The sequence below is a fragment of the Hemitrygon akajei genome, chromosome 12 (assembly GCF_048418815.1).
Source record: "Hemitrygon akajei chromosome 12, sHemAka1.3, whole genome shotgun sequence".
Lineage (NCBI taxonomy): Eukaryota > Metazoa > Chordata > Chondrichthyes > Myliobatiformes > Dasyatidae > Hemitrygon > Hemitrygon akajei.
Genome location: NC_133135.1, coordinates 22,161,233 through 22,180,963, shown reverse-complemented (window position 1 = coordinate 22,180,963; position 19,731 = coordinate 22,161,233). Strand labels below are relative to the sequence as shown.

The 19,731-nt window shown below is 44.4% G+C and overlaps 1 protein-coding gene across 3 annotated transcripts in view; it reads right to left on the bottom strand.

The window, feature by feature from the left end:
- LOC140736788 (very-long-chain enoyl-CoA reductase-like) overlaps positions 1-19,731 on the bottom strand; it is a 107,461-nt gene that overhangs the window by 6,292 nt on the left and 81,438 nt on the right. For all 3 annotated transcript variants that reach the window (XM_073062713.1, XM_073062712.1, XM_073062711.1), the window contains 5 exons: positions 10,906-11,021; positions 9,974-10,079; positions 1,980-2,052; positions 1,840-1,883; positions 1,303-1,360 (listed from right to left, as the gene is read on the bottom strand). In XM_073062713.1, the coding sequence (XP_072918814.1) occupies positions 1,303-1,360; positions 1,840-1,883; positions 1,980-2,052; positions 9,974-10,079; positions 10,906-11,021 (397 nt within the window). The remainder of the gene's footprint in view (positions 1-1,302; positions 1,361-1,839; positions 1,884-1,979; positions 2,053-9,973; positions 10,080-10,905; positions 11,022-19,731) is intronic.

Here is a 19,731-nt window from a genome sequence, read left to right as displayed (position 1 = left end):
TTGTATTGCTGAACAGTTGTTCTATCTCCTCCGTTCCAATAGAATGGACAATATATGAAACAATTGGATTATTTTAGTTGGAATGAGTACAGAGAAAATTTATAAGGATATTGCTAGGACTTGAGGACCTGAGTTATCAGGAAAGGTTGAATAGGTTAGAACTTTATTCCCTGGAGTGTAGAAGAATGAATGGAGATTTGATAGAGGTATACAAAATTAGGAAAGGTACAGCTAGGGTAAATGCAAGCAGGCTTTCTCCACTGATATTGGGTGAGATTTCAACTAGAGGTCATAGGTTAAGGGTTAGAGGTGAAATGTTTAAGGAGAACATCAGGGAGAATTTCTTCGCTCAGAGAGTGGTAAGAGTGTAGAACAAGCTGCCAGAGGAAGTGGTGGATGAAGATTTAATTTCAACATTTAAGAGAAGTTTGGATAAGGTCATTGATGAGGTATGGAGGGCTATGGTCTGGATGCAGGTCAATGGGACTATGTAGAATAACAGTTCAGCATGGGCTAGATGGGCCAAAGGGCCTATTTCTGTACTATATAATTGCCAATGGGAATATACTGTAAGAATGTCAATGGTAGATACATGTAGAATGAGAGATGGCAAGATTCAAACCAGGTTCAAAATGTGAGCTGGAAAATGGATTAAAATAGGAAGATCTGCATCATTTTATTTAATGCCTAATACTCCCAGAAGAAACATTTTTCACTATTTTTGTAGTGTTTGCCCGTTTAAAGCCATCCAGCCCATCATCAATCTCACACTGGTGTCCATTTCCCATTGCATTCCTTGCACAGGGTGACATGCACAGGACATTCTTTGATTGAAATTGGATTGAAAGGTTGGAAATTGTACCGTGGATGTTTCAGTTGCAGTAGGAAGAAGGAAAGAAAGAGGAAGTCACCTGATAGTTTGGAAGGCATGAGAGAGAGAGAGAGAGAGAGAGAGAGAGAGAGAGAGAGAGAGAGAGAGAGAGAGAGAGAGCGCGCGCGCAACAGGACACACATACATATTCACACATGCACATACACCCACACATTCTCACACCTATGCATGCACGCTCTCACACACATGCACACACACAAAACCAAGTTCTAGACATTCTGAAAGGAAGAAAATCACCATAGTGATTCCTTATTACAGCATTGTCCCAATTTCATTCTTCAGTGACTCCTAATTTGGTGCTGGATAAATTAGGCAAAATCCAATTTCAAGGCTGAATTCTTTTTATGCAGAATCACATTGAGAGCAGTGAGTGACAAACAGACAAGCCACAAGACTGTGGTAGTACTTACCCTCTGCACGCAGGTTCCTCAAGGCTATGTGGATTGAGAAATTCCCAAGTTCACACACCTACAGTGATGAAACAAACATAGAGACACGGTAATAAACAGCCCATCCTCTGCAATACAATGCTCTCATCGTTCTTTACCCGGAAGAAACCCTCCATGGTCACAGGGAGAATATGCAAACTCCTCACAGACACGGCGCAAAGTGAACCCGGGTCCGTGTTCTATGATGGCTTTAAAATGGAGATCGGTCACGGAGATTCCACAATGACTCAGAGTGGAAGTGAAGAATGTCACCCTGATTCCAAGGGAGCGAGGGAAGATACGCAAGTGGCTCAAGATTAAGGTTAATCTTCGTTGCCATCACCACCTTACAAATGAATGGCGAAACAATTGATTCCCTTCGTGACAGCATAAAATAAATTCTAATCTCCGGCAGATGGGGAGATCTCTTTAATCTACAGGCTGATAATTTCATCGCTCCAATTTGAATGGAAATGGAGTCAAAGCAAGCATTGGATGTTACAGGACAGCATAACCTACCAGAAAGGTAATCAGGGCCACATTGACTTGTTGGTCACCATATACTGTAAAAGACATAAAGCAAATTAGGACCAAACATGGTTTAAAATGGATCTTTGTCAGTAGCTGGGATGTGGAGTGCACCATATCTTGTTACTTACAGGGAGGTGTGTAGAGAGGATGATTGATGAAATAAGCCAGCCATGCCGTGAACCCCCAATAATAGAAACAATTCTGTGGAGACAAAGTTCGACATTCAGACAGCAAGCCAGACCTCTTCAATCCAATGACTCAACTTTCTAATGAGATGCAGTTTCTGGAAACATAAAGTCTTTTGATTCAGTTTTTCCTGTTAAGTGGATTTAAGTGTGTCCTGGAAATCTCTGCTGGACAGATTGTGAATAATCCAACACTCCCACTCAAGAGCAAACTTTATGGGTGACTTTAAGTTACCTAGCTTAATAGTTGGAAAGTTTATTTTATTTCAATTAAATGTGTTTAACTGATGTGTATCAATAAACCAAAAAATTAAACAGAATCAGGCCATTCAGCCCTGACTAATCTTTTCCCCTCTCAACCCCATTCTTCTGCTTTACCTCCATAACCTTTGATGCCCTTACCAATCAAGAGTTTATCAACCTCCACTTTAAATATACGCAAAGACTTACCCTCCACCTGGTAATGGTAAGGGCATTGCCAATGGTGACGAATTCCACAGATTCACCACTCTCTTTCAAATTAAACTCTCCCTCATCCTGTTCTAAAGTGACATCCTTCTACACTACTTTGCTCTTTGGTTCTAGACTCTCTCGCCATTGGAAATACCCTCCCTACTTCCACTCCATCTAGGCTTTTTAATATTCGCTAAGTTTCAATGAGATCCTCCCTCATTCTTCTAAACCTCATGCAAGTACAGGCCCAGAGCCATCAACTCTCCTCACATGTTAACCCTGTCACGACTGGGATCATCCTCGTGAACCTTCTCTGGTCCCTCTCCAATGCTAGCACATTCTTTCCCAGATATTGGGCAAAAAAACCTCTCACAATACTCCAAGTGCAGTCTGACCAGTCCTTATAAAGACTCAGCAATACATCCTTATATGTTCTAGTTCTCTCGAAATGAATGTTAATATTGCATTTGCCTTCCTTACCACCGTCTCAACCCACAAGTTAACTTTCAGGGAATCTTGCAGGAGGACTCCCTAGTCCTTGGGCACCTCTGATTTCTGAATTTGTTCCCTGTTTAGAAAATAGTCTACACCTTTATTTCCTCTAACAAAGCTCACCATCAAACACCTCTCATTTATATTCCATCTGCCACTTCTTTGCCCATTCCCTTATTCTCATTAAGTCCCCCCACAGACTCTCTGCTTCCTCAACACTACCTGCCCCTCCACCTATCTTTGTATTGTCCAAAGACTTGACCACCAATCCCTTCATCCAAATCATTGACCTACAACGTGAAAAGAAACGCCAGTACCAACCCACGCAGAACACGATTAGACACTGGCTGCCAACCATAATAGGCCCCCTTTATCAGACCATAAAACACGGGAGTAGAACTAGGCCATTCAGCCCATCGAGTCTGCTCCACCATTCCATCATGACTGATCCCAGATCTCACTCAACTCCATACACCTGCCTTCTCACCCTAACCTTTGAAGTCCTGACCAATCAGGAAACAATCAACTTTCACCTTAAATGTACCCACAGACTTGGTCTCCATCACGGTCCGTGACAGAGTGTTCCACGGATTTACTGCTCTCTGGCTAAAAAAATTCTTCCTTACCTCTGTTTTAAAAGGTCATCCCTCAATTTTGAGGCTGTACCTTCTAATAGTAGAAACACCCACCATAGGAAAATATCCTCTCCACATCCACCCTATCTAGTCCTTTCAACATTCGGTAGGTTTCAATGAGATTACCCCCACATTCTTCTAAATTCCAGTGAATACAGGCCCAAAGCTGCCAAATGCTCCTCATATGTTAACCCCTTCATTCCTGGAATCATCCCTCGTGTATCTCCTCTAGACTCTCTCCAATGACAACACATCATTTCTGAGATATGCGGCCCAAACTGTTAACAAATCTCCAAGTGTAGCCTAACTAGTGTCTTATATAGCCTCAGCATTATCTCTGTTCCCCTTGAAAAAAATGCCAACATTGCATTTGCCTTCTTTACCACAGACTCAAATTGTAAATTAACCTTCTAGGTGTCGTGCACGAGGACTCCTAAGTCCCTCTGCAGCTCTGATGTTTGAACCTTCTCCCCATTTAGATAATAATCTGCACTACTGTTCCTTTTACCAAAATGCATTATCATACATTTCCCGACACTTTATTCCATCTGCCACTTTTTTTCCCAGTCTTCCAATTTGTCTAAGTCCTGCTGCAATCCACCTATTTTCATATCATCCGCAAATTTTGCCACAAACCCATCAATTCCATTATCCAAGCCATTGGCAATGTGAAAAGTAGTGTTTCCAATACTGACCCCTGAGGAATACCACTAGTCACTGGCAGCCAACCAGAAAAGGCCCCTTTATTCCCACTCACTGCCTCCTCCTGCCTGTCAGCCATTCCTCTGTCCACGCCAGTATCTTTCCTGTAATATGATTGGATTTTATCTTGTTAAGCAGCATCACGTGTGGCTGCTCACGTGTTATCAAAGGCCTTCTGAAAATCCAAGTAAATGACATCCACTGCCTCTCCTTTGTCCACCCTGCTTGTTACTTCCTCGAAGAACTTTGTCAGGCAAGATTTCTTTTTCAGAAACCATGCTGACTGACTTATTTTATCATTAGTCTCCAAGTACCCTGAAACCTCATCCTTAATAATAGACTCCAACACTTTCCCAACCACTGAGGTTAGGCTAACTGGCTTATAATTTTCTTTCTATCGCCCTCCTCCCTTCTTAAAGAGTGGAGTGACATTTACAATTTTCCAGTCCCCCGGATTTTTGAAGGATCATTACTAATGCCTCCTCAGTCTCTTCAGCTACCTCTTTCAGAACCCTGGGGTGTAGTCAGTCTGGTCCAAAGACTTATTTACCTTCAGACTTTTCAATTTCCCAAGCGCCTTTTTAATAACAGCAACTACACTCACTTCTGCTCCCAGACACTTATGAATTTCTGGTATTCTGCAAGTGTTTTCCACAGTAAAGATGGACGCAAAATAGTTTGTCTGCCATTGTTATATCCCCCCACCCCCATTACCACCTCTCCAGCATCATTTTAGAGCACTCTTGCCTAACTTTTACTCTGCGCATATCTGAAAAGAACTTCTGATATCCTCTTTTATATTATTGGTTGGCTTACCAAGATGATATGTCATCTTTTCTCTCATTGCTTTTTTAGGTGCCTTCTGTTGATTTGATTTTAATCTTCCGAATCCACTAGCTTCCCACTAATTTTTGCTATTTTATATGCTTTCTCTTTTGCTTTTATAGAACATAGAAACCTACAACACATTACAGGCCCTTCGGCCCACAATATTGTGCTGACCATGTAACCTACTCTAGAAACTGCCTAGAATTTCTGTACCGCATAGCCCCTCTACTTTTCTAAGCTCCATGGACCTATATAAGAGTCTTTTAAAAGACCCTATTGTATCCACCTCTACCACTGTAGTTGGCAGTGCATTCCACACATCCACCACTCACTGTGTGAAAAAACTTACCCTTGACATCCCCTCTATACCTACTTCAAAGCATCTTGAAACTACGCCCTGTTGTGTTAGCCACTTCAGCCCTGGGAAAAAGCCTCTGGCTATCCACACGATCAATGCCTCTCATTTAGGCCGACTTTGACTTCCCTTGTCTGCCACTAGTTTATTTTAAGTTTCTAACTGATGTGTATCAGTAAACCAAAATATAAGTGCTACTGGACTCTCTTACAATGAGGGTGGACTTAGCAATCTGGTTTGGTAATCGTTCCTCTGCCCCACGCACGCACAATAAAGCTATTTCTCCTTTGCTGAACCAGCACTGTGAGTGCTCCAACTTCAAGTGGATCTTTTACCATGAACCAACTGCTGGAGAAGCTCAGCAGGTCCAACCAGTTCTGTGGAAGGAAAGGAACTTTAATATTTTCAATTTTTCGGATGCCACCCAACCCGTCCAGCAGATGTGTGTTGCTTCAGATGCCAGCATGTGCGGTCTCCTTTGTCTCCAGTACAAGTTGGTTTTATTTGTCACATGGTCACAGAAACAAACAGTGAAAGGCATCATTTTGCATCAGATCAAATCAGTGAGTATTACGCAGGGCAGCCCACAAGTCTCACCAGTTTTCCAGCGGCAACACAGCATTCCCACAACTCACTAAACCCTACGTCTTTAGAACGTGGGAGGAAACCAGAGCACCCGGAGGAACCCAACACAGGCACAGGGAGAATATGCAAACTCCGCACAAAGAGCGGTGGGAATCAAACGGTAATTGGTGATCACTGGCGCTGTAAAACGATTGCGCTGATCGCTACTCTACCATGCTGCCTCATTTGCCATGTGCCTGCATTTAGCTCATCTCCCTCAAATCCTTTCCTATCCAAATGTCTTTCAAGCATTGTAATTTTACTTGGCAGCTCATACAAAACACCCAACAGTGTTTGACTTTGAAATGTGGGAGGAATCCAAAGCACCTGGAAACACACACAGTCTCGGGGAAAACAACAAACTCCTTACAGTCAGCCCGATTTCACAGCCGGTGCTGCAATAGCATTATGCCAACCACTACACAATGGCGCCACCCAAGTGGATTTTGTTTGGATGTGTCAAGGATGACCTTTTCAGAGCTTATTTACCTCTAGATTTCATGGGTTTGGTTCACCACCATGTCCGTAAGAACTGCTGAACTCATTTCCCTGCTAGAAATAACCACCCAGTACTGTCTCTCAAGCTTGTCCTCACATGATACGGAATAGAGCATAGTCATACGTCCCACAAGCTGAGATTTAGAAGCTGGCTGATCTATGTTTTAACTCTATCTCCTATCTTGTTTCCATATCCCTTCACACTTCCCCTAACTAAAGCTTACCAACTCCATTTCACCCACAACTCTAAGTGAGTGGGTTCCAGGTTTCCTCTCTCGGGTCCCACTACGACACCCCAACTGTATGGCTATGTCCATCATGGTGAAAATCCCATCCGAACATAGCAGTCTCTCACAATTTGTCTGATCGCCGTATATGGAACATAGAACTGGACTGCACAGTAACAGGTTCTCCGACCCACAATGTCAGCACCAGAGACAACACCAAGTTAAGCTAAATCCCTTCTGTCTGTCCATGATCCACGTCCCTGGACATTCGAGTGTCCATCTAAAAGCCCCTTAAATGCTTCCATTGTATCTACTTCCACCATCACTCTCAGCAGCTCGTTCCAGCCACCTCCCAGTCAACGTGTAAGAACCTTGCCCTGCACATTTCCCTTACTCTTGTCTCCTCTCACCATAAATCAGAACCAGAATCAGGTTTAATATCACTGGCATATGTCGCGCCATCCGTTGTTTTGCGGTAGCAGTACGTCACAAATCATGACAATTGAGGCCTTCAGTTGCGTCCAGGCTGTCTACGTGATAGGTGAACAAGAGGAAATCTGCAGATGCTGGGGATCAAAGCAAGACGCACAAAATGCTGGAGGTGCTCAGCTGCCCACGCAGCGTCGCTGGAAAAGAGTAAACAATCAACGTTTCGGGACGAGTCCCTTCATCAGGACTGGGGGAAAAAGAGATGAGAAGTCAGATGAAGAAGGTGGGGTGAAGGGAGGAAGAAGTATGAAATGGTAGGTAAGCTCGAGGAAATCTGCAGATGCTGGAAATTCAAGCAACACACACAAAATGCTGGTGGAACACAGCAGGTCAGGCAGCATCTATAGGAAGAAGTACAGTCGATGTTTCGGGCCGAGACCCTTCGTCAGAACCTCGGCCCGAAACGTCGACAGTGCTACTTCCAATAGATGCTGCCTGGCCTGCTGCGTTCCATCAGCATTTTATGAAGTAGTAGTTGATGGGTGAAGCTGGAAGAGGGAGAGGGGTGAAGTAAAGTGCTGGGAAGTGAAAGAGGTAAAGGACTAGAGAAGGGGGAATCTGTAGGGAGAGGACAGAAGGCGGTGGAAAGAAAGGAAGAGGGAGGAGCACCAGAGAGGGGTGATGGACAGGTAAGGTGAGAGGGAGAAATTGCAATGGGGGCTGGTGGGGCAATTACCCGAAGTTCAAGAAATCGGTGTTCAAGCCATCAGGTTGGAGGCTACCCAGACCTGATACATAAACCAGGGCAGTACGAAATGGGGAGCAAGCTGTTGCCCATGCAACAGGCTCCCCCTCTCCATGCAGCTGATAAATCCAAAGGAACAGCAAGACCTTTGGCACCGGCGGTGTCACAAGAGTTTCCAGTCAGCGTTGAACTCAATGTAGGACTGCCTTAGGGACTCCAATTCTGGATTTTTCATTGAGATTTACTCTTTAAGCCTTCCCCTCGAGTGGGTATGGCCACAAGGCAGCAAAGGTTTCAGATCAGAGTTTTCCTTCTCCTAGCTGGGCAGCCAACCAAATGGCCTACTTCTGCTCCTAAATCTAATGGTCTTATGGTCTAAATGTACTTTGAATCTATTTGTACATGTACATTAAAACATCGAAACACACAGTGAAATGTGTTGTTTGCGTCAGCAGTCAACACAGGGACGTGCCGGGGGCAGCCCGAAAGCGTCCCTGTGTTTCCAGCACCAACGTAGCATGCCTACAAATGACTGACTCTAACCCTAACCCATACGCCTTGGGAGCATCTGGCAGTGTCTGTAGGGAAACCCACATGGTCATGGAAAGTGCAGACTCCGTACAGAGAGTGGCAGGAATTGAACCCCGATCGCTGGTTGTTAGCACTGCGAGGCATTGCAGCAACCACTATGGGACCATGCCCCTGTCATATCATCAGCCTCTGATGCTCCAGAGAAATCAACCCAAGGTTGCCCAGCTTCTCCTAATACCTCCTACCTTCTAATCCAGACAGGGTATTTGTGTACCTTTCCAATGGCTTCGTAACCCTCCTGTAATGGGCCAACCAGAATTACATGCAATAGTCTAGGCACGGCCTAAACAAAGATTTCTAAATTTGCAATGTGACTTACTCCTATTCTCAATGCTGCAACCAATGACAGCAAGCATGCCATATGCCTTTCTTTATCACTCCATCTGAAGGGTTTATGTGGCATGCAGAAGACTGTCTTTGGCCACTGAAGTACTGGTGGGTGATTGGACTCACTTCCTGCTCATTCACTTGCAACTGAAGCGATATCTTCAAAGTGGGTAAAACCACATGGACTTACCACGAGACCATAAGATCATTAGAGATAGCTCTGCCATTTCATCATGGCTGATTTATTATCCCTCTCAAACACATTCTCCTGCCTTCTTGCCATAACCATCGATACCCTTACTAATCAAGAACCTATCAATACCTGTTTCAAATATACCCAATGACTTGGTCACCACAGCCATCTGTGGCAATGAATTCCACAGATTCACCATCCTAGGGAGGATCCTCTCCTCGATGTCCATGGTCTGTGGAGAAACGTCCAATTACAATGGACTCTGGGCAGTTTCTCTCAAATCTCTGAATGTGTCTCACTGTTTCAATGGGACGTTGTCCTAATCTCAAGCTCACAAACTTTCGTTTACAGCCCATTTAGTTTCAAGCCCTGGTTCTCTCTCCAAACACTTGATGATGTACTGTCAGCTGGCTGTCCGCTAAACAGGAACAAAGCAAATTAATAGCAGTCACTTGAATGGTGTTGGTTCAGTGATCTGTGCCAACCACATGCACATCCATCCTTTATTGGAGTATGCTTCATGCCATGACAGATGGGCAGTTAGAATATAGAAATCTACAGCATATTACAGGCCCTTCGGCTCACAATGTTGTGCCAACCATGTAACCTACTCTAGAAGCTGCCTAGAATTATCCTACCGCATAGCCCTCTATTTTTCTAAGCCCCATGTCCCTATCTAAGAGTCTCTTAAAAAACTGTTGTATCTGCTTCCTCCACCATCGCCGGCAGTGCATTCCACTCACCCACCCCTCTCTGTGTGAGAAACAGACATCCCCGCTGTACCTACTCCCAAGCACCTTAAAACTATTATGGACCAACAGCACTCGGAAGCACTTACCTTAATGGTATTGCGGAGAGGCATTGTCCCGTGAGAAAAACGATGCACAAACAGCGTTTCGATCAGTCTTTTGACGTAGTGGAAGGAATGGCAAAAGCCAGACAGGCTGGAAAAGACAAGGAAAAATTGAATGTGGGCCCAGGCAGCGAGGGACCTGCTCACGTCCTCCGCCTGGGGGAGAGCCAAAGAGTCTCCCAGCCCAGTCCAGAGCTGCTGCCAACTCTGATGGCAGGTCGACAGCCCGAACCACTGGGGTTGAAGATGCTGGGTGGGGGTGGTCCCTTTGAGTAGGAGAAGGTTGGGGAATCCCAGGGTAAAAGCAGTTGAAAATTCGCAAACCTGTGCCGGGGGAGAGAGCGTCAGGCAGCTGATCTGCCCTCAGTATTGCCTGCTGGAGTATTACAGCAAGGAATCTGGCTGCTGGGCTCGGAGGACTGAAAACGGAGGTGGTGGGGTAGGGAGGGGGGGGGGCAGAGGGCGCGGAAAGCTCCATGGAAGATTCCAGTACTCTTAGAGCTCAGATTGAGGAAGAGCAGTGATGCCTCCCAGTCTTCCTCAAACTCGTCTGCTTCTCCCACTTCTCAGCAGTGATGCCTCCTCACTCCAGCATTATGACCTTCTCCCTCGGCCTCCCCACAGGATTCAGAACCACAACCCTACCTTCCCCGGGCAACCTGAAGCCCACCCAATACCGGACCCCCCTCCCTAACACCATCACTAACACAGACATTCCAAGGATGATCCCGTTTCCTGAAGCCCACTCAATGCTGGACCATCATGCACCATGGTCTCTGGGGTTCAGGCACACTCCGTGAAAGCTGGATCACCTCCATTAAGAAATCCCCAGGGTCACTAGTTCTGCCTCCCTCTCTATTTCTGCCGTGGACTGCAATACAAAAGCACTGTAAGCACCAGGCACCCCATGTACTTACTGCACCACGGTATGAGGGCTGGTGGTAAAGTCATACTCTTCCTCGTAGATAAAAGGCAGGCGGGAGTAGAAGAGCAGGTAGATGAAGAGTGGGCCGGCGTACTCTGTCAGGAACACCTGCAGTCAAAGCGCAAGGGCAGGGTCATTGATACACAGAGAGGGTGGCAAGGTAGCGCCAGCGAACAGGGTTCAGTTCCCACCGCTGTCCATGGGGAGACTGTACATTCACCCCAGGGCCGTGTGGGTTTCCTCCGGGTGCTCCAGTTTCCTCCCACACTCCAAAGGCGCACAGGGTAGTAGGGGTTAGTAAGTTGTGGGTGTGCTGCATTGGCACCAGAAGCGTGGTGACACTCACTCACCACATCACAAGTCCGCGCCTCTCTTAGAGTAAAAATCAAACTAAGACACGCAATCCCGGCTCCACGTTTCCTTTCAATTACTTTTATGTTTTGGAATGACAAAACAATAGTGGTGACCAGGAACCTGAGATGACTATATACTTCTTGAAGCGCAGTGAGATGTTCAGTTTTTTTAAAAAAAACAGAAGACATCCAAGTGCTTCTTCAGGAAGGGACAGAGTCGGCTGAGTTTAAAAAAAACATAAAATGAATAACTTCATGGGTTCATAAACAACAAGTCCTGGGAGATAATAATAATAAATAAAGCACAAATGGCTACTAACATTTCCCTAATAGACGCATTTGATTGCACAAGAGATAACTGGATATTGTATGCTGAGTGAATTGAGTAGAATTCGAAGGAAATGAAATAGCCAGTGAAAAGCGAGTGCCAGTTAAAGGCATACAGTTTGCTCAGAAGTTTAACTGCTCCAATCAACAAGCCAAAATGAGCTTTGCTGATATCGTAAAAGTAAGTCTGCAATATTTAGAACCGAAATCATTATTGATTGCAGAATGCTTCAGGTTTCATAAGCAAAATCAAAAGGAAGGAGAATCAATTTCAGTGTATGTGGCTGAATTGAAGAAATTGTCTGATCATTGTCAGTTCAGTAGTAGATTTCATGATGCACTGAAAGATTGAAAAAAGTATCTAATGCTTTCCCAGCACATATGACAAATAAACTCTTCTCAGACTTCCGGCCGAGTACAGGTATCGATTATAACAGACGTTTCGATGACAGACTCTGCCATCCTCATCAGGGTTGATGCCCGGGCATGTCTAGGCCGGTGCTATTTATACCCCCGTAGTCCATCTCTCCTGATTGGTTAGTCCTCATTTCAATCAGGTTTTCGCTCTCCCACCTTGCTTACAATGAAATTCCAATAGCTCATCATCTCAACGTTGGTTATAATTGATACCTGTACCCAGCTGGAGGCCTGGAAAGAGTTCACTCATCACTGAGAGACTGTTTAGTTTGTGGAACCTTACTAGAAAACATTCAAAAAAGCTCCTAACTGAAGCATAACTCACATTTAAAAAAGCAGTTGAAATTACTGTCTCAATGGAAACAGCAGACAGAGATGCAACTCAGTTGCAGTCAGCAGTGAAAGTGAACATGAATGCCTAAACAGAAACGGGTCTGGCCAAACAAATTGTGTTACCATTGTGCCAGGAGCTCACATACACCAGACCAATGCAGGTTTAAAGGTGAAAACTTACAGAAAATGCAACAAAACAGGACACATACAAAGAGCATGCCTGGCAGTCAAAAAGAAGTGGACTGCACAGGGAAGAGAAAAAGACAAAAAGCCAAGTTTCCATTTCAAAAAGAGCACTAATTTGCACACTGTTGGAAAAATTTGGTAATATTGAGAGTGACACAGGACTGAGTGGCCTTGTGATTTACAACGTGAAAACTAACAACAGACAAGCAATATGGCTCACATGAGAAGTGAATGGCAAATTAATTAAAATGGAATTGGACACTGGCTCGGTTGTTTCAGTCATTCCACAAAATGAGTTTGAGTGGCATTTCAAAGATACTGAACTGAAGCCTGCAGATATCCAACTAAGAACTTACACTGGAGAAATGATAACTCTTTGGGAATGACATTCATAACAGTGAAATACAACATCCAACAAGCCACATTGGGCTTGTATGTGTTAAAAACAGGAGGGCCAGTATTGTGGAGTCATGACTGGCAGAGACAACCACAACTTGAATGGAGATCCATCCCCTAATGCAACAGAGTCAACTGAGAGTGAATTAAGAAAGGTATTAGATTATGCCACAAGCATTGGAAAACTCAAACATAGAGTATCAAGGGTAAAATAGTGTTAAATGAAAAAGCTAACCCAATTTTTACAATGCCTATCCGGTTCCTTATACCATCCATGACAGAGTAGCCAGTGAGCTAAATGGAGACTGAAAAAATTCTTCCCAAGGTTGAGTGGAGCCCATAGGAAACCCCAGTGGTCCCAGTACCCAAGAAGAAAGGGTCTGTCAGGATCTGTGGCAATTTTAAAGTCACCATCCAACCCAGTACTGAACATAGGCCAATCCTCTCCGCCCAGAATAGAGGATATCTTTGCAAACCAAACAGGAGGGGAACACTTCAGCAAAGTGGACTTGGCTGAGGCCTACTTACAGAACGGGCTAGAAGAAGAGTCCCAAGTGTTCCTCACCATAAACACTGACAAAGGCTTTATCACTGGGACAGGCTTACTTTTGGAGCAGTACCTACACCTGCACTCTGATAGAAAGCTACGGATCAGGTCCCACGCACCCAGACTTACATCATGGTATGGGAGCAAAGGGGAAGTGTGAATTACAGGATGTGACTGGAGGAGGGAAATATTGTTGTTACATCATCGTTACAAGTGAAGATATCAAGGGACATCTCCAAGAGCTAAAAGGATTAGAAGATTATGGGCTCAGAGCACAACGCAGCAAGTGTGAATTCTTTAAACCAAGCATCTCTTACTGTGGTCACACTATTGACACTCTAGACAAGTGTGCTGGGAAAATTCAAGCAGTGGCGGATGTCCCAAGGCCAAAGGACGTGTCACAGTTCCGGTCCTTTTTAGGATTTGTCAATTACTGTAACGGGTTCCTGACAAACCTGGCTCCGCCCTTGAACTCATTATTACAGATCGGGAAGAACTGGCAATGGACAAAGCAGAGTGAGGTGGGTGTGCTGCAGAAAAACAAGGGAAATGCTGATATCAGACACTGTACTCGTACATCATGATCCACTTTGTCCAATGACACCTCGTCTTATGGTGTAGGCGCAGTCATGTCACATGCTACCAGTGATGGAAGTGAACACACCTTGGTATTTGCATCACGTTCCCTTACCGCTACCGAGGAAAACCACTCACAGATTGACAGAGAGGCTTTGAGTCTGGTTTGGGGTGTAAAACATTTCAGCCAGAACTTGTCTGGGAGAGAGTTGACCCCCATTACTGACCGCCAACCACTAGTTAACACTTTCAGTCCACAGCAGGGTGATCCACTAACTGCAGCAGCATGAATGCAGCAATGGGCTCTGTTTTTCGGAGGACACAATTACAAGATCGAATTCAAGAGGATAACTAATTATGGAAATGCTGATGGATTGTCTGATTTACACTTGGGAAAGGGCATACCTGAAAAATGTATAAAACAAGACTCCCCTCTTGATGAATTCTTCCGGATGCAAATCAAGTCTCCCTATTACAGCAGAGATGATCCACAGGGTGACTAGAAAAGTGATTAAATCTCACAGCAATCACTTCACATTGATTAAAACTCTAGGTCTGAATGGGACACTTTATCTGAGTTGAGTTGTACTACATTCTGAGTTGGAGTTTTAGCTAAGTAGGGGGGACTGTTGCGTATTTAATATTTCAGTAATATTACTGAAGATGCCTCCTCATATGCTGACGAAACATTTGCAAGTAAATTGCCAAGATCGGAGGACAGCTCAATCCAGCCATCAACCATCAACCACCAGAGCTACACATTTTCCAAATTATTTGTAAGTATATTGTGTGATCAAGCATTGTTTATTTAAATAATTCATTATGGGTTATACGTAAAAGTACGTGAATGGGATATGTCATCAAGCCACCATGTTATACATGCATGCCTTGCTTAAAGTAAAAATGAAACTAACACACACATTCCCAGATCCATGTTTCTTTTCAACTAGTTTTATGTTTCGGAGTTACAACACATACTATTTCCCTCCTCCAATCACATCCTGTAATTCACACTTTTCCTTTGCTTTTCTGGGACTCTTTATACTTCTCTACATTATTTTCTTCCCCTGCTCTCATTCTATATTCTTTTCCATCAATCACCTGATATATCCTTGTCCCCCATCACTTTCCCTCCTCTCCTCCACCCCCATCAACTTTCCCTCCCTCTTCTTTTCCTCTCCAAACCTTAACCACCTTCCCTCTATTTCTGCCCTTTCTCCTCTCAGTTCATTCCTCTTTCATTCTTTGCCCTTCCCTCTCTCTTCTTCATGAACAACGCCCCCCAACATCTCCACACTCACACTTAGTCTTCCATGCCCCGTATCCTATTTTCATCTGTCTCTAATTTTCCCCTGCCTGTACAACTCGAGGGTAAATTGGGACAAGACAGGATACTATCTCCCCCAATTCTACTTTCCATGAACAAGATCTCCCCCAACATGCTACCACAGTCTAAATAGTTCTAGGATTCCTTCTAGATTCCATCCAGAGGTAAGGTAACTGTTCTGCCTATAACAGTAAGAAATAGTAGCGGGTTGTAGACACAGGTCAGCACATCTCAGAAACCAGCCTCTCGTCCATGGACTCTGTCTACACTTCCTGCTGCCTCAGTAAAGCAACCAGCATAATCAAAAACCCCTCCCACATGGATTTTCTCCCTTCCCCTCTCTTCCAATGGGCAGAAGACACAAAGGGCTGAAAGCACATACCATCAGGCTCATGGATAGCTCCTTCCACATTGTTGCAAGACCATTGACTGGGACCTAGTACAATAAGATGGACTCTTGACCTCCAAATCTACCTCATTATGATCTTACACATCATTGTCAGCTGCACTACACTTTTTCTATAACTGTAACACTTTATTCTGCATTCTGCTATTGTTTTATCTCAGTACACTGTGTACCAGGCAGTCCCCGGGTTACGTACGAGTTCCGTTACTGAGTCCGTCTTTAAGTCGGATTTGTACGTAAGTCGGAACAAGTACATCCGGTATTATTTAGCGTCAGTTCATCAAATGTTTGTCTTAGTATATAGTATATATTTTACCTTTCTATGCATATAAAACACTTATGAAACGTACGTATTCCAATAATTAAACTACTGTGTTGCTTACTAATAATTGTAGCTTTCATTGGGGCAGGGCGTTTCACATGCTCCATTATTCTCACTTTATCCGTTATCCTTTAAAATTGCTCCGATCATTGACCGACTGTAGCCTAACACTTTTCCAATGACCGATGGCATTTCACCTCTTTCCAAACGCTTTATTATTTCCACTTTATTTTCAATCGCGATCGCTTCCCATCAATGGAACCGAAACACTGCGGGTCCTGACCTCCGCCGGCTCCCGAGATCCGCTGAGTCCTAAGGACGACCGCACTGATACAGGTTAAATAGGACAAGTGGGGGCTGTGCTGGGTTTGGGTATTTGATCCTCCACAATATTCCGCGTGGGTATTTAAATTGGAGGTGGCAGTGTTTTTTTTTATGAGGTCAAGTTGCGAGCTTGACATCAACCCAGCACGGACGGTACGGGAGTCACTGGATCGACATCAACCCAGCACGGGAGCGATCTGTCACTGGATCGAACTCGCTGATCTCACTGCGCCACCAGCCAACTGGAACCGGGGGTGGGGGGGGGGGGGGTGCCGGGATGAATCTTACTAAGAAAAATTTAAGCCAAATACAAAGTTAAACACTCAACACATTGCCAATGGCAATGACTTAAAATGGCATTCGGCGTCGCAATCCGATTTAAAATGGCGGACAGCATCGCGATCTGACTTAAAATGGCGGACGGCATTCTCCTTCCTCGGTTCGTAAGTACGAGTTGTCCGTAAGTCAGACGTTCGGAACTCAGGGACTACCTGTAATCATTTGAAATGTATAAAAATATCTGTGATTTGGTACATGTGACAATAAGATAGAGATAGATACTTTATTGATCCAAAAGGAAATTGCAGTCTCACAGTAGCATTACAAATGCACTGACATACAAATAATATTTGAGAAATAAGAACAAATAATAATAAGTTACCTCAAACAGTCTAGCAGGAGGGGGGGTCATCATTTCCCCAGCTATAGGTTGACTCACTATAGAACCTAATGGCTGAGGGTAAGAACGACCTCATCTAGCGCTCTGTGAATTAGCACAGTTGACTCAGTGTATTACTAAAAGTGCTCCTCTGTTCAGCCAAGGTGGCATGCAGAGGGTGAGAAACATTGTCCGGAATTGGCAGGATATTCTGTAGGGACCTATGTTCTACCACAGCTTCTACTACTTTAACAGAGCCAGCCTTTCTAATCAGTTTATTGAACCTGTTGGCATCACCTGTGTTGATGCCATTGCCCCAGCACACCACCGTGGGGAAGGTTGTACTGGTGACAACAGACTGGTAAAACATCTGAAGGAGAGGCCTGCATACTCCAATAAGAAACCAATTCCAATTCCTTTCAGACAAGTCCATTGTAAATTGTTTGCATCCTGTGTTACAAGCGATACTGCCTAGTTTCTGGAACCATATTTTCTTCAGTTGACAGGTTAGAACCACCGAGTAGTTTAATCCATTTAATTACAGACCACATTGGAGTTTACATGCAATTGCGGACTATAGCCAGTAGGTGGTGGTGCAGTCCACATAATCTCTCCTTTCCCGTCTGCCCCTCAGAATCCAGTGGGACTTGCTTCCTCTGTTTTCTAGGTGCTGGTGTGACCGATATGGGATTGAGAAGATACCTGACAGAATTTGTGGTAGGCAGTGTGCCCCTTTGCCTGTTTACTCTGGGCTTCTGAGAGCTCCCGTAAAATGCTTTTAAACTTACCTTTTAGAATCATAGAGCGCCACAGCACAGAAACAGACCCTTTGGCCCATCTGGCCCGTGCTGTACTGTTATTCTGCCTAGTCCCATTGAACTGCAACTAGACCACAGCCCTCCATAACCCTCCCATTCTTGGACTTATCCAAATCTCTCTTTAATGTTGCCACCACTTCTGCTGCCAGTTCATTCCAGTCACACCACCGTCTGAGTGAAGAAGTTTCACCTGTTCCCTCTTAATTATTTCACCTTTCACCCTTAGCCTTCCACCCTTAACTTGTTCTGTTCTCACCCAACCTCAGAGGAAAAAGCCCACTTGCATTTACCCCTCATAGTTTTGTACACCTCCCCTCATTCTCCATTCACACTCCAGGGAATAAAGTCCTAACCTATTCAACTTTTCCCCGTAACCTCCCTGCAAGGAAATCCCAGCAACATCCTTAAAAATTTTCTCTGCACTCTTTCAATCCTGTTGATACCTTTACTGCACACAAAATTCCAAATTAGGTTCACCAACATCTAATACAGCTTCAACATAACATCCCATCTCCTGTGCTCAAGGCTTTGATATATCAAAGTCAACGTGCCAGAAGCTTTCTTTATTCAGGGACATTGGGGTTGGGCCTGAAGTAAATGAATAGCCATGATCTTACTGAACGGCAGAGGATCCACAAGAAGCCAAAAGACCTACTCCCTCTATTTTTAAGTTCTTCTACTCTGAGGTCCTGTCACTCTGAGGAGCCGGGCGAGGTTATGACCAAGGCATGTTCCATGCACCCTGTCAGCAAGAGGGCTCCATTCCCTAATCCCTGCTTGACGGTCAGGTTTGTGCTGAAGAACTGTGGCTTTTCCCAGAACTCTGGTGTTGCTCCCGTTCATCCCCATTCTCTGTCAAACTGATTCTTCCTATTGTACAAGTTCTCCCAGTGGCTTTTAAAAGTCACACCTTCAGTACGTGTTTATAATTAACATTCCTCTTAAGCTTGAAATATTTCCATTTATCCATGAGCTTTATTATTCATATGGTGGGTTTTACTCTTAAACGTCTTAATTAATTCTTGAGAAACAGCAAATTGATTAATTAATTCCTGAGAAACTCTGTGAGGGGGAGGAATCGGCCCACTGACAATAGACTGTGTAGTAAATAACTCAATCACAAGGGGGGTGTTTGATAGGTATTTGAGTACAGGGGGTGATTGATAAGTTCGTGACTTAAGGTAGAAGGAGTCCATTTTAGAAAACCTAACACATTTATTTTTCAACATAGTCCCCTCCTACATTTACACAATTAGTCCAGCGGTCGTGGAGCACACGGATCCCTTCTTTGTAGAAGTCGGCATCTTGGACCTCCAGAAGTGGTCCACAGCAGGGGTGATTGATAAGTTTGTGGCCTAAGGTAGAAGGAGATGAGTTATACAGCTCTTGTTACACATACAGTTTAACTCTGTGTGAAAATGCAGAAAGTTTGACGTTAATAACTCATCTCCTTCTACCTTAGGCCACAAACTTATCAATCACCCCTGCTGTGGACCACTTCGAGGTCCAAGATGCCGACTTCTACAAAGAAGGGATCCGTATGCTCCACGACCGCTGGACTAAGTGTGTAAATGTAGGAGGGGACTATGTTGAAAAATAAATGTGCTAGGTTTTCTAAAATTGACTCCTTCTACCTCAGGCCACAAACTTATCAATCACCCCTCGTAGTTTGTCTTCAGGCATGTCCCAGTCTCAAACTGATAATATTTTTGAAAGTCAAAACAGTTCCTGCATATTGTTTGGGTTTCTCAGAACCATTCCCTTCCCCACCCTGCTCTACTGGCAATCTCCTCTGAATCCAGTCCCAGTGCTTCCATACAACATAGAA